General features: G+C 49.7%; 7 protein-coding genes across 7 annotated transcripts; 4 read left to right on the forward strand and 3 right to left on the reverse strand.

The window, feature by feature from the left end:
• Positions 1-1648: 1648 nt before the first annotated feature.
• On the forward strand, positions 1649-3175 carry MIND_00792200 (uncharacterized protein; the record flags this gene model as incomplete). Its single annotated transcript, XM_037364608.1, has 2 exons — positions 1649-3063; positions 3130-3175. The coding sequence occupies 2 exons, from the start codon at positions 1649-1651 to the stop codon at positions 3173-3175; spliced, it is 1461 nt and encodes a 486-aa protein (XP_037220252.1).
• Positions 3176-4225: 1050 nt separating this feature from the next.
• Positions 4226-7840, reverse strand: MIND_00792300 (uncharacterized protein; the record flags this gene model as incomplete). The annotated part of the gene is made up of 9 exons (XM_037364609.1): positions 7449-7840; positions 7286-7403; positions 7205-7237; positions 6675-7157; positions 5382-6629; positions 4965-5332; positions 4806-4919; positions 4718-4757; positions 4226-4669 (listed from the first exon to the last, which is right to left on the reverse strand). Exons 1-9 carry the CDS (start codon positions 7817-7819, stop codon positions 4226-4228), a joined length of 3219 nt encoding a protein of 1072 aa, XP_037220253.1. The 5' UTR covers positions 7820-7840.
• A 716-nt stretch (positions 7841-8556) lies between these two features.
• Positions 8557-9848, forward strand: MIND_00792400 (uncharacterized protein; the record flags this gene model as incomplete). Its single annotated transcript, XM_037364610.1, has 8 exons — positions 8557-8612; positions 8666-8820; positions 8872-9017; positions 9067-9171; positions 9222-9426; positions 9479-9552; positions 9602-9697; positions 9744-9848. 8 exons carry the CDS (start codon positions 8557-8559, stop codon positions 9846-9848), a joined length of 942 nt encoding a protein of 313 aa, XP_037220254.1.
• A 138-nt stretch (positions 9849-9986) lies between these two features.
• MIND_00792500 (uncharacterized protein) lies at positions 9987-11700 on the reverse strand (the record flags this gene model as incomplete). Its single annotated transcript, XM_037364611.1, has 7 exons — positions 9987-10001; positions 10051-10174; positions 10224-10378; positions 10431-10474; positions 10531-10900; positions 10947-11317; positions 11367-11700. The coding sequence occupies 7 exons, from the start codon at positions 11698-11700 to the stop codon at positions 9987-9989; spliced, it is 1413 nt and encodes a 470-aa protein (XP_037220255.1).
• A 521-nt stretch (positions 11701-12221) lies between these two features.
• MIND_00792600 (uncharacterized protein) lies at positions 12222-12642 on the reverse strand (the record flags this gene model as incomplete). Its single annotated transcript, XM_037364612.1, has 2 exons — positions 12222-12445; positions 12501-12642. The coding sequence occupies 2 exons, from the start codon at positions 12640-12642 to the stop codon at positions 12222-12224; spliced, it is 366 nt and encodes a 121-aa protein (XP_037220256.1).
• Positions 12643-13798: 1156 nt separating this feature from the next.
• MIND_00792700 (uncharacterized protein) lies at positions 13799-15444 on the forward strand (the record flags this gene model as incomplete). The annotated part of the gene is made up of 14 exons (XM_037364613.1): positions 13799-13854; positions 13903-13981; positions 14026-14039; positions 14087-14185; positions 14236-14317; positions 14368-14393; positions 14445-14470; positions 14517-14644; positions 14692-14951; positions 15000-15059; positions 15105-15132; positions 15178-15235; positions 15285-15309; positions 15369-15444. 14 exons carry the CDS (start codon positions 13799-13801, stop codon positions 15442-15444), a joined length of 1017 nt encoding a protein of 338 aa, XP_037220257.1.
• Positions 15445-16516: 1072 nt separating this feature from the next.
• On the forward strand, positions 16517-19346 carry MIND_00792800 (OPT oligopeptide transporter; the record flags this gene model as incomplete). The annotated part of the gene is made up of 9 exons (XM_037364614.1): positions 16517-16824; positions 16876-16953; positions 17001-17065; positions 17111-17296; positions 17342-17674; positions 17725-17852; positions 17898-17967; positions 18015-18233; positions 18283-19346. 9 exons carry the CDS (start codon positions 16517-16519, stop codon positions 19344-19346), a joined length of 2451 nt encoding a protein of 816 aa, XP_037220258.1.
• Between the last annotated feature and the right edge of the window lie 299 nt (positions 19347-19645).

Raw genomic sequence — 19645 nt, forward strand, 5'->3', positions numbered from 1 at the left:
CTCCCAGTGGTCCATCTCTTGTGACCAGAGATACAAGGTCCCTTCACGGTCACAGAGGTAATCGTCGTAAAAGCTCTCTGAATCCTCTATTTTGAGTCGCTCTATCGACGTGAGAGGCTGGGTAGCGCCAGTGCATTTCCAATAGTTTGGCCACCGTTTTTCGCGAAAGTACCGTAGGTGGGAGATGAAGAAGTCGCGAAATCGGGGAGACCACGGAGAAGTGTTGCGTTCCGGGTCCAGCTTCCCCATTAACGGGGCTCGGTTGGCAATAAACCTCGGATCGCTGAATTTGAGGACGAAGCGCGGAGGCAGTGATGGTGTGAGGCCGCTTTGAAGTTCCGCAATGGCTACTTGGCTGAATGTGAAAGGTTGAAAGACATCGAGAATGCGGACGGAAATGGGAGATGGAGCCTGGTTGGTGGGAAGATAGTTGAGTCGGAGAAGCTGCCCTCTAGAGTAGGCGCAGGGAATAGTGCTTGTGTCTGAACAGAGGTTAGAACACGAATAAAGTTGGAAGAGGACGTGCTAGATGCACCACGAACGCTGCCACACCGCCAGGTTGCCAGTTTCCGGCCAGTATTTGGTAGTTTGACCATGCTGAGCTTGTTTAAATCTCTACAAGAGCTTTTTCATCGTGTTTTGACACAGCAGATGCGTAGGGCGCATGGTTGAGAAACCACAACAGTAGTAACCGTGACGTCACGCTACTCAAGTTTTCCATTCGCGCCACGCCATCGTAGACTTTGTGTTGGCGCTATGTAAATCAACACGAAACTCGAATCCAGAGATCGACTGTCTTGCTATCAACTCTCCACATACTCCATGGAGACTGCTAGCTTGAAGGCTAGCTATAGCTAGCTTGTCAGACTGTCTAAGGCTGGACTGGGTAAAACAACTGTAGCTGCATTGTCAAGCCAGCACAGGTTGCTTGTATTTTCTAGCTATAGGTGGTCTTGAAGGGCAGCTATGGTTGTTTTGAAATGTTGCTATAGATGCTTTACGGAGCTGGAGGGGCTGGCGCTCAAATTCATGCTATATCTATACTGCCAGCCACCTATCCCACTGCTTCTTGGTGTAATGGTATGCTCTCAATCTTGTGTCTCTTCTTTTGTACAGGCTCTTGTCTTATGTGAGTACTGTTGAGATTTGTTTTCTTACTTTTTCGGGGGGGTTTTTTTTTAAGAAAAAGATTTCTTCTACACACCAGCCTTCTGTTATTCATATGTTCTTCATTTCTTGCATAGAATGTTCTTCATTTCTTGCATAGAAAAATTTTCATGAAGAGATTTTTTCCCTCTCACAGATCAGAGAACTCTTCAAAGTGGCTGCAGCTGCTCTCAGTCTCAGAAGGCAGCCCAAGTTAAGTTATCAAGTCAGCAACAGATGTTTTACCAAAGCAGCCTAGGCTATCTTCAGGATGCGACACTAGATTTACCTCTGTACATGCCTATAGATATGTTCTCAAACAGCTAGTGATGCTTTAGAAAGTATCTATGGTCATACTCAGAAAGCAGCAGACTCCATGGAGAACTCTCCATGGAGAGTTGATAGCAAGACTAGCTATCTGCGAATCCACCATGGGACATTGATTGTCTTGATTTGTCACCCGTCCAGACACCCGTCCCTGACTGTAGCTGACTGTCTCCGCATGACTACCACCCTCCGTCTTCGAATCGCCGACCTAGACGAAGAGATTATTCGCCAGAGACGAATTCTCATCGAGCTCGAAGCCGCGCGCGATGCGCTGCAAGCTGAACTCCACCGTGTTTCGGCTTATCCCATTTTGGAGCTCCCTCTCGAGCTAACTGCCGAAATCTTTCTTCGTTGCCTTCCCGATAGTTCGATGGCCGCAAACGACTACAAGGCGCTGTTCAATCTGGTCAAAGTCTGCAAGTCGTGGGCCCATGTGGCTTTTGCGACGCCTGCGCTTTGGCGGTCCCTTCGTTTGGATGTTTTTGAATGGGAGGGCGAGGAGCTTGTGGACGTTCTTTCGACAGGGCTTCGCAGCGGTCTGCTGAACCTGTCAATCTCAGGCAACTTAACTTCGCACTCTCATCATCGCCAACTTATCACAACTGTTGAAACCCACTCGTCCCAACTCTCGCTTTTATCGTTTACGATTCCTCCTGAAGAGTTCCCGCTGTTGATTTCAAAACGATTTGATTTGAGACAGCTGCGAGAACTGCGACTGGTCGTTCGAGAAGGGGATTACGAGCCTCTCCGAACCGTCGACCTCAAGGATGTGTTTGTTGTCTCCACGGAGCTCTATCGGGTCTTTCTTGACGGTATCCCGCTGACTGCGACTAATTTGCCATGGGACCAGCTCACCGAATTCGAATGCAGAGTATACTCTCCAAACGAAGTTCTTGATGCTGTGGCGCTTTTGCCCAACCTTATCCGCCTCATCATCACACTCTCTTTGGAATCTGCGGACCCAGAGCGCTCCCCCGCCGAACACCAGGTTACGCACACGAATTTGCGGCACCTCTCCGTCTCGGAACTCGCCGTCCCTCGCCATGAAGCCCACATGCTTGATTATTTCACCCTTCCGAACCTCGAGACTCTAGTCGCCGGCAGAATCGAAGAGAGCACACTGCAAGGATTTCTGGAGCGCTCCAAATCCCCTCCTCTTGTCCAGCTCAAGTTCTATGACAACTGTTGGGACCCTTACGAAGCAATTTTCACATCACTACCTTGTCTTGCTGACTTGGCCATCGAATTCCCGTCCCCCAATCTCATCAATACACTCGCCGATTTACTAACGTCAGATGATGTGTTTCTGCCTAGTCTTGACAGGATTTCCATCGAGTGGAAGGGGATTGACGGCCTCGACGCTTTTGTAGAGCTCGTTGCTCTCGCTGTTCAGACACGAAATCACAAGGCAGAGGACCATGGTTCAGTGAAGCGAATCCAATCTCTTGCTTTGACAACCACACTCCAACTCCCCGAATGGAATACCTTGACAATACCAGCCGAGTATCTGACAACATACCGTGAACTAAAGAATGACGGCGTGCACATTCATGTTGGGACTCCAGAATTTTGTTTTGTCAACGGTCCAAGGTGAGACCGTTGCTTTTGGCTTGCATGTCCTAAGACTTACGGTCTGTAATACTTTACTTGTATTAGGTCTTGTTCCCAAACGATGACTTCACAGAGAACATGTTTCTGTTGACTTGACTGGAATATAACATTTTATGAACAATCACAGCGCCTGAACTGAGCGGCAGCAAGTCATAACAATGATGACAAATCAAGAAGAAATCGCGGAATCTTGGTGACCACGGGGATGTGCTGCGTTCTTGGTCCAGCTCGCGCATTAACGGGATTCTGTTAGGAATATGTCGCGGATCGCTGAATTTTATGACGAAGCGTGGAGGGAGTGGTAAAACGCCACTTTGAAGTTCGGCGACAACCACCTGGCTGAATGTAAAAGGGCGGAACGCCTGCAAGACCCGAACAGAGATCTTTTGAGGAGTTGACGTTTTCGATAATGATAGACTGAGTTGATTCAGTTGAAGCATCTGTCCCTCGGAATATTGATGGGGTACACACTCCGCAGGCCTCAAGAAATGTCAAACGAGCTGAAAAGAGGTTTTGAACAAGAATACCTAGTATCCAAAGCCATTCGCGACCGAGTGAAGTACATGTGACGGACTCCTTTTGGATCGAGGAGCGACACTCCAGATTCGTGTCGCCTTTGAGTGGGCGGGGCCCGGGCGTATACGTAGAGCTCTCCATTGTGAGAGCATTCACCAACTGATTTATCGGGGCTTGCGCAGTCGGCGAGAAATAATCTGGTGTCCTGAGAAGAGGATGTGCAGGCCCAACTTTACTAAGTTTGAACTGCACGCCCCACGGGCAGATGGGTAAAACGCGACGCAAGACTGAGCCTGTTAGTCTGTCGCCAAAGCAAAGACAGAGAGCCCAGAAGCGCAGAGGAGGGATGGGTTGGAAGGCGAGGGCAGACGAGGTATACTGCAACAGAAGTCTAAGTCGCGAAAAGTCACACAGTCATACGTCACACAGTCATAACACGCACCTAGACGCACCTTTCGACCAAAATAATGATGATAATAGTAACTGAAGGTCAGCCGACGGCGTTGCACAAGCTGAGGACTACACTAGCCACCTACTACCAGATTTTCTAACCATACACTTGCGGCAGCAAGTCAAGATCATGATGACAAATCAAGCGTGATCGTGTCATGAAAAATCTCGCAGTCTACAAGTCCCAATCCTCCAGTGCGAAGGCGAGCACGCTAAACGACGCCGAGGCATCTCCGCCTCCACTCGCCAAACTCTCCACCCCTCGCCTCACAAATCGCACCAGGCCATCCAGCTCAGACGAGAGCTTGTCCACCTGGCCAAACCCAGTTTCAAGTTCGTCCACCGAAAATGACGTGGCAGCTTGTCCTTCATCTTCCAGATCGATGTCTTCCTCGCTCTGATCAGATTCATCCGAGCTCAGGTCCCCATCCTGCCTCGAAAAGCTGACAACATTCTTCCGACGGGCTCTTTGTCGCCGACTGTGATGGCGTCGCGAGACAAGCGAGTGGCGGGAGACGTCAAGGGTAACGGTGGTATTGCCCGTGGTGGAGGTGAAGATGTTGCAGAAGTGGAGGGCGATGTCCAGAATTGAGATGATAGCACGATGAAGAGCAGCGGTCTGTTTTAATGTCCAGAAATACGTAATTTGAACAATCAAGCAACCGACCTGGGCCCCCAGTAAGCAGAGACGATGAACATTTCCAACGCTAGAGAAAAGAGGTGAGACGATGACGAGGGAACTGCGTTCTACACACTGTTTGCTATGGGCCTCCACCATCTCATCCAAAGACTTGGTTCGCGCAAAAGCTTTGTGGAAGTCGGTTACTTGAGCGTGAATAACCTGCGTTGTGAGAAAATTTAACATGGTACTGCATAGTTCAGCCATTGCGATCAACAAGCACAAAAGAACTCACTTAATGAACCAACTCAACCTGCCTCGGAAAGCATAAAAAGCCTTCATTTCGCTCCCAACCTTTGCCCCTCTGACGAGTATACGCTCGAGCAGAGATTTCGCCCTTCGGAACTGCAGCAAAAACACGAAGACCTCGCCATATACCTGTAGAACCCGCGGCGGAAATATGTATGCAACCGGAAATGGAACAGCATATTCGACAACGAGGTTATTGAAAACGGTGACCGAACGATTGTTGTTCTGCCCGCCCCTATATGACAAGCGCACGAGGAAAGACTGAACCCATTCTTTGCCTTTGCTCGCTTCAATGACATCGCGGAAAGCGCTGTTGAGAAAATGGAAGTCATTCCATGCTTGTTGTGCATCCATCTTGAGCAGAAAATCAGCCTTATTTACGCGTGTCAGAACCAAAACGAACCTTGACAAACAACACGTCTGTGAAATGTGTCATGGCATCCCCTCTCCGCATGAAGTACAAATCTTCAAGAGCTGCAAGATGGTAAAGCAGTTCGCATTCCTTGATCAAAACCTGACCAAGAACGGTCCCAGAGGTATGGCAATGTGGCTGCAGCTCTTCGTATATCAGTCGGGCAAGTGCGTCGGCCGAAAGCGATGCGACATTAGTCTGGCCGCCGGATGCTAGAAGTGCGCCAAAGGATCGCCATTGGTGAATGACGAACAGACCATCTGCACCGGGAGGGAAGCCAAGAGCTCGCAAAAGGCCCACCGCTTTACCGGAGCCCAAAATTTGTGGAGCAACATGGTCCAAAAACGATGGAACGGCCTTGATATTCGCGTCAAAGGCTTCATCGTCATTGTCGGATCCTCCTCCAGCGACACCGTCCCTCAAAATATATCCGTCTGCCCAAAAATCAGGGTCTAATAGCCCTCCGCCACCGATGCCAGGAATAGTGACCGTCAAGCCACTACCCTCAATAAAGAATTCTTCGTCAAGCACATCGCTCGGGCGACCTCCCAACCCCATCCCATCGCGGAGCCATCTCCCAACCATTGCCCATATAGGCTCTGCGGTCGTCACGAAGACTCTCATCAACATCCCCGCCAATACTTGGCTGTCCTGCTCGCGATAGAGCTGGACCTTTTCTAGTAAAGTGTCGAGTAACAGCGCGCTAAGCACGGCTGGCGTTCTTGGTAGAAGGGCATATTGTCGGAACTCGTAGACAGCGATTACTTGAATCACACTCAACAGCACATCAAATCCATCGACAAACTTGTCATGGAGCGATTTCTGCATGCTGAGCAGACTAATCACAAGTTTGGTGTTTGGGGCTGCTTGTCCGGTACGGATCCAGCAGATCGCCTGTTCTTCTTCTGCACACCAATGGTCCAGCATTCGAAGTTCAGCATCAACGGCGTCAGCGAAAGCTTCCATCGTGCGGGCCATTCTTGGGGATTTGATGCGGGAATGGGCGGGGTAAGACAACTGCAAGACAAACGTGACGAAGGCGCGGAGATGATGAAGTGTCGTTGCAACTCGAGCAATGTCGGAAGTGAGAGAAGATTGTGAAATAGCGGAAAGATGGACAAGTCGAGGAGTTGAAGTTGTCTCTTTGTAAGTCCCGTCGATAAGCGACAACATAACGTTCTTGCGACCTTGAAGTGCTATCAGAAACTCGCGTACGGCGTCTTGTTCGTCGATATATTTCTGTTAAATTTTAGACAAGACAAGGTAAAAAATGACAAGGCATACCTCATGAATTAGCTCAAGACTATTAAGGGCTCCTTGTTCGTCAGCAACTACCCTCCGTAATGCAGGTCCCAGAGTTGAAGCATCTCCCAGATCAAAATTTTTTCCTTTGGCATCTCCGGTCCATACATAATCGTCCCGCCAGTATTGACGTGACTTGAGCTGTTCAAATTCCTTTCGATGGTTGTATGTGTGCGGAGGCTTATTTGGTTGGCTATTGGCGATAGGGGGGTTGTCAAGGGCCTGATCCTCTTCATCGTCAAGAGAAGAATAGGTATCCTCGTCGTATGAATCGAATTCATCAGAGAGCGGAGAGAGAGATGGGCTGCTGTTACCACTACCACTTCCGCTAGCTTCAGGTTCGTCGCTGCCAAATAGTTCTGCCCAAGTTGGTGCCGGGGGTGGCATTGGAGGATTGTTTATGCCTTCCAGATACGCATCCGCAAAAGCGAGGGTCGATGATGTCGAAGAAGAAGATAGTGACATCTTGTTGTGCTTGAGTATGGATGTTTTACAGTAGAGGAAGCATGTACCAGAAAGCGCATATGATCTGGGAGACGCGACCGCTGGTAGAAAGGTCGCAAAACTGTTAAAACAGGTCGGAGTAGACTCACCTGGATTTCCTGGTCCAAGTCATTGTCCTTCATTGCGCGTTCTTTTAGCCGTTCGTAACATGTCTCGAATGCCTCCGCAAGTGTATCTCGAGATGTTATTCGAGCCTTCTGCACGTGTCTTTCAACTTTCAGGGGCACAAATAACTTTCTGTGTGCAATTCACCCATGGACCTGTTTATCGATGGTACTCATATCCACGCTTGTCGCCGCCTTGGTAATTGTGGTGCTTTCAAGGCTCTTGATAGCATATTCGACTGCGTTATGAAATCCATCGTCGTCTTCCCGTAAACCCGTCAGCTGTATGACCAGGGATTGGCAGATAGGAAGAAGGCGCGAGCGCGCGTGTCGCGAATGGGGGCGTTGGGAGACACGGGAAACCGGGCGGTTCGACAAGCTGGAAAGTGGCCGTTGATCAGCCCGAGACAATGCTCGCCGTGACGCGCTGGAATGGGGTCTTTGTGATAGTGCTGAGAGTGGACGCGGTTGGGATATGTTGGAGTTGACGGAGAGACCTGAACTGCTGGAGGGCAGCATATGGAAGTTGACAAGAGAAACTTGCTCGCTGATCACGTGCCAATGAGTTTTGCATGAACTTTTCGACTCCCTGATCTCACTTCTTATTGGTTCTCCCCAACTCGCAATGAGGACTATGAAAGCTCTTATTACTGTCTCATGCTGCTCTGCTACTGTCCACTTTGATGCAGAATGAAAATCTATCCGCTCTCTCCCGCCGATATGACAACGATTCACAAATTACAGTACCAGTGCCTAGTTTTAACCAGTGTCCGTTCCTCTACTCGCCGCTCTGGGACCACACATTGCCTGGCACGAAGGGAACCAATTCAAGCAATCGGGACCTCGTGTCGCACTATGCGGCGACCAAGTAACGCTGTATTTGGGTCACGATAAAGGAACTCGAGCGGGAAAGCAAGGTTTGCTTTTGATTTTCAGGCTCTACGATATTCAATGCTTGTCTACAGCTTTGCCTATTGCATGCTAAGCCATAGTGAGGCCTGAAGCTGGCAGTGAATAATCACGACTAATTCGCGTCACTATAGTTCCCTTTGCACTTAAATCTCCATCATAATTCGATATGGCTGCTCGGACCGACCCAAATACAGCGAGGCCTGTCTCTCTTGACAGACCCCACGCCGCACTCCTCCGCGACAGCAAGGCATCAGCATCGGCCCTACTTCCCACTGACCCTACTTATTGGATCATTCTCAGCGCCCACGTTAGCAAGCGCTTATACTTCCGCCCACAACTTCTACATGAATAACTTGAAGTCGTTTGAGTCTGATACTGGCAAGGCGTATACCGCGCACTGGTATTCTCATTCTCCAACGAATCCTCCCTATGTGACTAAAAATCTCTCTACAGTCCACCCGTGGCTTCAAGTTCAGCCCCTCGTCGACGCTCATTCTTCTCCGTGCTCAGTGGAAATACCAGAGACATTTCTGCGGAAAGACAAGATGCGCCTCCCCCAGCATATCACAGCATTCAATCATCACAACAGAGGAAACACTCGCCTCGGTGTACGTGGTCTACTTTAAGTTGGACCACCATAGACAACAAAATATCTTTAGGGCTCCGGAAACCCGGGACAAAATATAGTGAATCATTCGAGGACGAACTTGAAGTGCTTCGCAAATACGATATCGTCCTCCTCGTCGACGATTCAGGCTCTATGGTTTTGCCTGGCTCGAAGAAAGGTCGAACGCGCTGGGAAGAGGTGTGCATTATTCATCTGTCGTGTGGCCTTGAAAACTCAAGCAAAAGAGGCCGGAGAAGCACTTGCAACGCTGGCAGAAATCACTCAACAATATGACACAGACGGCATTGACATCTATTTCTTGAACAACCGGCGCGAGGCACTCAATATCAAAGTTGGCATATTTTGGAGCCCTTCCCCGGACGCTACCTCACTAATTAACAGTCATCAATCGAGGTTCAGCAGTTGTTCAGCAGCGTGAAACCAACTGGCTCTACTCCAATCGGCGAGCGGCTTGACCAGCTCATCAAACCGCGTCTATGCGAGTTGGAGGACGCTGTGATTAGTCGGGATGGCACCCCTCGAGACAGAACCACTAGGGAAGAGATCAAACGTGTAAACTTCATCGTGATCACGGATGGCGCAGCCAGTGAGCTCAAATTCTGACATTAAATGTTTGCACCACCTGCTGCTTTTGCCAGGCGACGAACCCCGCCAGACGATCATCGACGCAGCCATACGTCTTCAGGCCATTCGGAATTTATGTCTGGTCCAGGTCAATCCCCACTGGCACTTATTTTTGCGTGAGACTCATTCGAGGCTAGCTTGGCATCCAATTTGTGCAGATAGGCAATGACCCCACGGCCACGCGTGCCCTCAAAGAGCTCGATGATGATTTACACAGGGCGGCAAACATACGTGTCAGTCTTGCGTATTGTTTCTCTGGTTGGGGTTGACCATGCACAGGACATCGTGGACACGACACCGTCGGCGAAGCTGAAGCCTGTGTCTGCGGAAGGTTTGATCAAGATTCTTCTAGGCGGTATCAATCGCCGGATCGACCGATTATAATGAGAAGACTTCGGGATCCAACTACCGCTGTACTTGGTTCCTTGAAAAGAAACATTGGCAGATATTTTATTGGGTCATTAGTGAGCTCAGGCACATATTGATATTCTTCTACATACGAGACGTCCGCGAGTCAGACTATTAGACTGTAAATAACTGCAACCAGCTCAACACTTTTTTTTTAAAAAAATGGATGCTCTCTTACGGGGGTTTCACCTTTTTTCATCCTTTCTTCCAACAGGTTTTCCGCCTCATACTGCCAATCCGTCTCCAATATCCGCCCCAACCGATCTTCGACAGCACGCATGCGCATACGTTCCAGAATGAAGCTATGAATTTCTTCAAACTTCGCATTTGTAGTACGAGAATAAGACAGACCTTTCAATCGGGTTCGACAGAGCGCTCTGGATGGCTTTGATAAAGGATTGCATATCGTTCTTGAAGACATTGTACACGTAGGGCGGGTCGAGATCCTTCAACGCAGCGTGCTGCGCAACCCACTTGTCACGATTCGAAGGGTCATTGGTATCCCACTAATCGCCAAAGGATCAGAGAGGGTGAATGGTAAGTATTATCGTATGTTACCTCCAGAATGGGATTGACCACGGGCACGCCCAAGCATAAAGCATCTTTGGCCAATGTCAGAAGTTTCAACCAACGAGATGAACGTGAGCTATCAGCATACCGTACATAGTTGGCGAAGTCCACGGTCGCCCGACACCGATTGCGACGTTGACACTGCTTAGCATCTGGTAAAACCAGTCTTGCGGCATTTGGTCAAGATTCTCTACGACATCGATCGGAAAATCATTCGGAAGACTGCCGTCTGCCCCCATGAAGAATTGTACACCAGTCATCTTTGCCGCTTCCCGATAAGTTTCAGGCTCCCAAGCATGGATATCTGGATGCAGGTACTTGGCGTCTTTTGCAATAAGGAAAGCGGAATGCGGCGTTTTGCGTTGCTCATGCGGCAAGAAGGAGATATTTCTGCACCCAGGCTCGACACTGTAGCCAAGGTAGGTGTTTGGGACGACCCAACTATGCTCGCGGTTATACTATGCCAAAGTTAAGCTGTAGCAGGAGTAGTTTATAAAATAGAACCTCCTCTGGACTGAGTGTCCATTTGTGACCCAGAGGACTAGCTGGCCCCGCCCAAAAACTGAAAGAGAGGATTTTCCAAACAGGAATACCATATGGGTTGTCGCGATTTAGTATGCAGCGAGGGTCGTCGAAACAGTTGAAAGCCTGGTCGCTTTCCGCAATGACTGCCTTGACGAGGTCGGGAAACATTCGGTAATAGTCTATCGTCCTCGACAGCCCTTGTTGGATCCTGGCGCCATCCCAGTGAGACGTGAAGAAGTACGTGTAGCCTAGAGTGTCCAGCGCGGCTACAGTCGATTGCGCCCATATCTCTTCCCCTCCAATGTGCCCTTCTTGCTGCGCGATGAAATGATACGAGGCGAGCAAGATAACTGCAGAGTTGAATGCATTTTCATTGAGAGGTCAAGAAATAGAACGGACCAGAAGTTTGATTGCGCCGGCAGGTGTGAGAATCGCGCTCTAGACATACCAAGAGCTGACGAAGAGCTCTCTGGTTGTGATCGATCCAGCCATTCCAAGACGCAGTACTCCCCACCGCTTTTCTGTGGGGCGAAAAGTTTTCCATGCCTCGTTGGCTGGATGATCGTTCCTCGGGGTCTTCTAGCCGTCCGAATGGAAGATAAATGGAAGGGATGGTGGATCGCCAAAGTGAGAGGAAAAGGCCGACAAATGCAATGAAACCAAGTGTGAAGATTTTAAGGTTGAGCTTTCGCCGAATTCGACTGGAGGCATGTCGTAGATTCCATGTGCCCATGGATTCCGCGAGGACGGGTATGGTTGAAGTCGAGTCCAGGATTCAGGAACATTTCTCGGGGAACTCTCCTATTGGATTGAGGGGAGTTGTCGCGGTCCAGTGACTACCAGCACTCAGCTGCTTTGGATTCGTGGAAAGGTTGAGGAATAAGGATGGAGAATTTATAATGGAACCGAGTATAGTTAACGTCGGGTCGTAGGCTCGCTGGAGCAGTAGCGCGGCAAAGGACTTGAGCCAGCGACTGCCAGCGACAACTCGGAGAAAGTCGCAGTCATGGCGCAGTGACTGCGTGTCATCACGTGCAGAAAAATGGGGTCAACGTCGAGCGAAAACAAGTCGATTCCTAGTCAATCTAACATAAAAATACATATTGATAAAGAATTAATTGTGAATTTGTCCTTGAGCAACGAGTTCGGTCAAATATTCTACTATAAAACAAGTATAAATCACCGCTTTTTGGCGTTAGGCCAAACAGCAGCTAGAAGTCAGCGCCATTGTGCCAATAAAATCCGGACTCGACATCAATTTCGCTTGAATCGCGACCAACTCGAGCGTTTCGACTTCGGGGCACGCGGCCCGGGCTGGGGTGAAGGTCGTAGAACGGAATCCTCCAAGTCCATTGGCACCTTCGGAGGGAGCCCGATATGAACGTCTTGTGCATTTACATGGCGCTTTTTCAGCTGGGCTGTCTGGTTACTCGGGGCTTGAGTCTTCTTTGGTGATCCCATCCAACCTGGAGCAAGATCTTGCAGTGTTTGACTTGAGAAGGCGGAAAGTCGGATGATAACGGATGGACATACCAGGTGTACTCTGCCCTCTACCTTGGAATAAAAGTCTCCATTTCGAAGCTCCTAAGCTTTCCAAACCGCCATCTACAACGGGAATATATGATTCCGAACACGGGTCTGGGCTGAATGGGTCGAATATTGGTGTAGACGGCATTGCGAGCGGACGATCGAGAAGGGGTTTGCGTCGTGTCACAGGTGTGGTGTCGCTTGTATTATAAGAGAAATGGGAGGATTAACGCGCAAGCTACTGCGGCTCGTGGAAAACATGCTTATGCAGTCCCGTTGTAACATGTGTAGAGACCATAGACCTCGAGGCGACTGCTTCCGGAATATGGTCGGAGATATCGCCCTTTTACAACCGAGGATGTCTACAAGAGGATGTAAGGTGCTTGACTCGACTGCCATTGTAGTATCCGCGACGAATCTAACAGGCAATGATTCACAGCTGCCCATAATGATACGTGAGCAAATGAAAGAGTGTGATCAAAGTCTCACCAGCTTATTCTTTGCAGACCGCCTTACGACGTGTCATCTTGTAGGCATACTTGGTCAAGCCGGCGCAGCTTGAAGAGTGGGTGTATTGAGACGATCTCAGTATTGTCGCGCTTTACATTGGATGAAAGGCGCAACTGAGCCAGCCAGTTAGAAGTTGATGCCAGAGAGCACCTCCAAATAGATGCCAATAATTTCCGAGCGCAGAATACATGGTTGGATCGATGGAAAGTCTTGAGACGTGAGAAATGAGGACAAGCTGATGCCACATCGAGCTATTCCGAGCTAGAGTCGCGGAGCTGAAGACAAGCTTGAGGGTGTATCGCGAAATTCGAGCGCTGAATACGTGGTTCGGTTCTGGACAAGTTGATATGTGGTCACGTGGGTAATCGATGTCAAACTCCTTCCACTGCGGCCAGGGTTTCCTTGAATGAACCACCAAGCCTCCATAATACCCTTCGCTTTCACAATCAGCCCTCTACGCTGCAATGACAAGAGCCGAAGTACTTAGCAGACCCAGTGCACTGTTCACTGCAGAAAGGTAATCGAGTGGAAGCTTCTTTTCACGGTCCAGGCCGCCTCGATGCGGTGGAAACGCGTCATCTTCTGTCGAGAAAAATGAACTGTCGCTGTCTATGAGTTTGACAACATGGGCACGACTGCGTAACGAGTTGTCCCAATATGTCAATGGAATTCGCCAAAGTCGAGCATGTCGGCTTCTAGCGCCGTCCAAACGCGGACAGCTGTGGCGTGACCGATACTGTCCTTCAGAGTAGCGTCAACATGCCTCCTGCGACCCTTGCTCTCCCCCCTCAACCATGGCGAACATCTCAGCGATGGGTGGTCACTTTGCAGGTGTGGTCCTTTCAACAATGTACGATGCAGTCCATCTCTGCTCTTCCCTCCCATTAATCGCTCATAGACTCTACGGGATCACGATGGCCCAGATATTCTCATATTTTCGAGCATTTTCGTCCGATCCACGCCTCATGAAGTTCATCGTGAGTCTCAAGCAAACTCTCCTCTGAAAGGCTGACCCTTGCAGGTTTTACTTCTGTTGTGAGCCTGAGAACATGCAGACTAAGAGCACATCTCATTCGCTGAAGCCTTTTCGACACGACTCAAGTCTCTTTGGTTGTTGCCTCAATTTACTCATATACAATTGGATGGAGAGGAGATCATCTGAAGCTGCAATATGTCTCTCAGTGCGTATCCACTCAACGGACACTTCGATTTTGCTTACTCTCATCTCAAGGCCTTTCATCGTGAGCTCTGCCATCCGAATGTCGCGTATTGGAATCTTGACCAATCTCTTGAAGGCATCGATGGGTGTAACAGTCAGTGTACGCTTGTCTTTCTGACGGGCTCCACACTGAAGTTTTCCCAGTGTGTGGTTGCGTTTACTGTCCAAATGTCAGTCAACATGTTCATCACAGTTATTTTTCCACTCATCCAGCAAGACAGGATATATGCATATCGAGTTTGGCGTCGTATGTAAACTCTATGTCATCCGTTCGCTTGTCTCAAGCCATGCAGTGAGTGGAGGCAACGTATATCTCTCGGCGACAATCGTCTCTTTGGCACTGGTTGCTTTGGGGAGCGCAGCTGCGATGATCGCTAAAACGCTTCGCAATCCGCGATGGGACGAGGCAAGGGTTAGCACGGTGAGTAGACAACCACTGTAAGCTGTTGCACTCAGCGTAGACTCAAGCTGCCCGCCGGAATCATTCTCGCCTCCACCGTTACTTGCGATCTGTTGATTGCTTTGGCTCAAGTATGGCTGTTTCACAGAGATCGCCTTGCAACGCTCGATCGCGCGAAACGTTTCACGATCCCATTTCCGTTGCGCCGAAGCATCTCGACGACATCGATATCTTCGCCCACAACCACTGAAGCAGGATGCTCACCACCACCACTTCAAGGCCCATTGGATCGCGATAAAGCCGCAGCCGATGACAACGACGGTCGTCGGTATGTGCTTTTTATTTTTCAGTTTAACCGTTACCCATTACTTCGCAGACTAGGTTCATTGCTTACAACTCTGACGATTCTGGTCATTAACGTGGGTCTACTAACGAGGTATTTTCTCATACCTGCCCATTTCAATCTTCTGATCGATTCTAGTCTTGATGCGTGTCTTTTCTTCGCCCTGGTATGCATTTAACAAGTATGCTGGGCGATTTGACGGCCCCTCCAGTTTCTCGCATGTCCACAAACGGGACTGTACCTCGTACCATACATCCTCCTGAGTAACTGTCAGTCATCCGTTCATTAATGCTCTTGTTCTCATTCTTCTCGGCACAGGCTACGTCAACTCTTTCCTCAGCCTGTAAGCTGCCGTTGCTCTTCGTGTCGTGACAAGTCGCTCATAGTCTTTTTGTCCGATAGACTCAATTCGCGCCGCCTCTTGCGCAATCTTGTGGAGAATCCAGACCACTTCAATCTTGCGCTTGAAGCGGGCTAGGACTTCGTGTAGTTCCAGGGATCTTGGGGGCATACTGGCTGTTATGTCATGACTTGCTACTGTATCGGACCATGTATTTTTCTGTTCCTTTTACGGACCATTTCGTGGCAGTCGTTAACATCTGCGAAAGAATAGGTACTTGTTGTGTTGCCACTTGGCAGCGCAAGGCTCAAGTTTGCAAGGAAGTATCGCCATGTATGAATTCTCTCGGACAACTTCGTTGCTGACTCCAATTGGGAAAAACAACATTAGTTTGATGATCCGAGTGGATGCCGTTTTGCGGAGTGTGACCTTTCGATGATGATGTGTGACCCGCATAATTTGCTCTGAGCAAACCGTCAAGCCGACCCAAATTTGAGCCAATTGTCCTGCACACTCGCGGCGGCTCTTCGCACTCGCGACCTCAATGGTCGATGCATCTGACTGCCATGTTCCTTGCGAAATGAAAATCTGACAGGAGCTGCAGAACGAGGAGCCGACTCCGCCATAATAATATTGCAAAGGCCTTCTTGGACAGACAGCCTGTCGACGCGATGCGAGTCCTCCATTGTTGCAACAAAAGCGAGAAGCCAACTAATTTGGAGTTGAATTCGCCACAAAAGAAGATAACGCAAGCGCATCACGTCCACGATCGTGTGTAGGCGCAAGCTTTTATTGTTTAGTCCATTCTCAGTCCTCTCATTTAGTTTCCGCGGCCAAATTTCGCACCGAGAGTACTATGTACCTAGGTCGTATCCTGGAGTGTTAACTAGCTCCAATTGCCGATGAACGTGCGGTCTTTCTCTCCATCGTCATCCGGTGTTTTTCGAAGGTCGAGGCGGTATAGTATATGACTCTTATAAGGTATGTCTGCGCATGGGCCCTAGCTTGACTATTGTCTAATTGTCTGTAGACATCGCCAATTTCCTTTTCGGGTTGATTTTGATGGGTAAATCTTGTCTTCGTCCACAGCCTGGGAATGCGTTAGCGACACAAATAAAAGCGCAGAGAATGGAGCGGAGGGTCTAACCTCCCTTTCCTCCCCTCCGACGTGCACCTCATTCCTTCCCGCGACGCCCACGACATTTACGCCATGGAGGACGACCTGAAGCCTTACACCAGTTCAGCAGAAGTGCTCCCGCAATACGTACGACAACGCCGCTCTGTGCCGGATGTCCCCGAGGATGTCGAGCTACTTGATCATCTCAACGACCCCAACATCGACCTTGATGAACTCAAGAAACAACGGGGCTCCCACTTAAGACCCATTACGCTCCAGTCTGTTGGCCACGAACGCAAGACCGGTTATGCCTCTTCGGAAACAGACTACGAAACATCCGACCGATACTCTTCTCCGTCTCGTGCAGAGTCGCGAAACTCCACTGCAATTGAGTTTGACGAGTGCGTCTAGTCCTCATTGCAATCTTCGCCTGAGATTTACTCTTCTGTCAGCGAGTCACCATACCCCGAAGTTCGTGCTGCTGTATCCAGTATCGACGACCCCACGATGCCAGTGAACACCTTCCGCATGTTAGTGCTTGACTCCTTTGCCATTTTGCATTTCTCAAGCTCGTTAGGTGGTTCTTGGGAATCGTTTTGACCATTATTCTTGCTGCTGTTAATCAAATTTTTGATCTTCGAGGTATGAGTTGCGTTACGAAATCGTCGTTTCCTAACGTTAATCCAGCTCCATCCGTCTTCATCACTGGTATCGTTGGCCAATTGATCTCGCTTCCCATGGGCAAATTTCTCCAATGGGTTCTACCTACTCAGCAATTCAAGACCCTTGGTTACGTCTGGTCATTCAATCCTGGTCCATTCAACATCAAAGAACATGTCTGCATTACCGTTATGCTCAATGTTGCCTATATTGGTTCGTTATCCATTAAACGCCCTTTCGGTGCTAATTGTCCTCCAGGTGCATATTCGACCGAGGTTCTCGCTACCCAGCAGAAGTTCTTTGGGCAGAAACTGCCTTGGAACTACCAGATCCTGCTTGTCCTCGGTACCCAGATGTTCGGCTTTTCACTTGGCGGCATGTTGCGGCAATTCGTAGTCTGGCCTTCATCCATGATTTGGCCCAGCGCCCTCGTCAACTCGGCGCTCTTCAACACTCTCCATAAGCACTACGGCAAACGCGACCGTGGACACATGCCTCGCGAGCGATTCTTCTTGATCGTCTGCGCCGCTAGCTTTGTATGGTACTGGGTCCCTGGATTCTTGTTCACGGGATTGAGCGTTTTCACCTGGAGTGAGTTGGCCAATGACTCGTCCGAAGTAATCTGATTTTGTCAATCATAGTTTGTTGGATCGTTCCTACCAATACCACTGTCAATGCTCTTTTCGGAGGCAACACTGGGCTCGGCATGAGCGTGCTGACATTTGACTGGGCCATGGTTTCATTTATCGGCAGTCCCCTCGTCACACCCGTAAGCCCTTTCCCTCCGGATGATACTTTTTCTCATCAGCACTAGTGGTGGTCTGAAGCTAACACCATTGCATCTATCGTCATCTGCTTCTGGTTCATACTCCCAATCCTGTATTGTGCGTGGATCGACTTGCCAAACACTCACATTCTCACTCTTTCGTAGTCAAAAACGTCTTCTTCACTGGCTTCCTTCCCTTGTCCGCCTATTTCACCTTCGACAATACCGGAGTCCCATATAACATCTCTGCCGTTCTGAGTCCGGATGGACAATTTGACCCTGAACTATACGCCGCATACTCGCCGCTCTTCATGTCTGCTGGACTTGTTATGGCATATTTCGTGTCGTTTGCTGCCTTTGGAGCTATTTTTACGCACACCTTCCGTATGTCTTCCCAGATTTCAGCTCTTTCATCAGCTGATCAGCCCTACAGTCTGGTTTGGTCGCGATATTGTTCGCCGTTTCCGCACGACTCTCAAAGACGAGCGCGACGTTCATTCCCGCATGATGCAGCGCTACCCCGAAGTCCCATATTCATGGTACCTTTTCGTTGGTGTCATCTCTGCCATCTTCACCGTTATTGCTGTCGAAATCTTCCCGACAAGACTGCCAATCTGGGGTGTCGCCCTGGCGCTTACCATCGCCACCGTTGCCGCGATTCCATTAGCCATGCTCCAGGCTATTACCAACCAGTCGGTCCAACTCCAGGTTGTTGAGGAGATGATTGCGGGCTATGCGCTTCCTGGTCAACCAGTTGCGAATATCATCTTCAAAGCCATTGCGTTTGCGGGTACCTCCCAAGGTGTCGCTTTTGCCGGAGACCTCAAGCTTGGGCATTACATGAAGATCCCCCCTCGCATGATATTCACGGTCCAGATGGTGGCGGGCGTTTTGACGTGTTTCGTCGTGACCGGTGTACAAAGCTGGATGTTTGCGAATGTTGAAGGCATTTGCACGCCCGATGCGGTCAACAGCTTTGTTTGCCCTTCCACTACCGTCTTCGCACAGGCCGCGATCATCTGGGGCGGCATTGGACCAAGCAGGATGTTCAACCACGGTCAACTCTACAACCCCCTTCTCTACGGCTTCCTCGTCGGCGCACTCCTCCCAATCCCTTTCTACTTCCTCGCTCGCCGCTACCCTCTCTCATACTGGCGCTACGTAAACATGCCCGTCTTCTTTGGCGGTGTCGGCGCGATTCCTGCTGCATCAGCATACAACTACGCTGCGTGGGGCCTCGTAGGCTTCATCTTCAACTTTGTAATACGGCGACGCAACTTCCGCTGGTGGATGCGCTACAACTACATTCTTTCTGCAGCACTTGATGCAGGTGTCGCCCTCTGCCTCATCATCATGTTCTTTGCGGTCCAGTACCCGAAGGGTGGGATTTCCCTTGACTGGTGGGGAAACAACGTCTGGGTCAACACCAACGACGCGATGGGCGTCCCGCTTCTCGTCTCGGAGACCGGAACCTTCGGGCCGGCGACATGGTCGTAATGACCTGACCTCTTTCCACGTAACATTTGGCTGCGCCACTCTTTCCATCCCGCACTGTAGTATTCGGTTCGACCTTTCGGTATATCTCTGTTTGTCACTCACTCGCAACGCACTCATTCCTGTATCATTATTACTTCAGCACACTTGTTTTACTACCGCTCTCCTTGTGCATTATACATACAACTCTATACGACCTGCAATGCTACTCAATGTCCGTTACCACTTATTGCTGTAGCCCATCGACCAATGACTATCTCACAAGTTACCTCAGTACCTGAGGCAGTACTTGGAAGCTCAGG

This window comes from Mycena indigotica (genome assembly GCF_014461135.1).
Source record: "Mycena indigotica strain 171206Taipei chromosome Unknown Mind.scaff0006, whole genome shotgun sequence".
NCBI lineage: Eukaryota > Fungi > Basidiomycota > Agaricomycetes > Agaricales > Mycenaceae > Mycena > Mycena indigotica.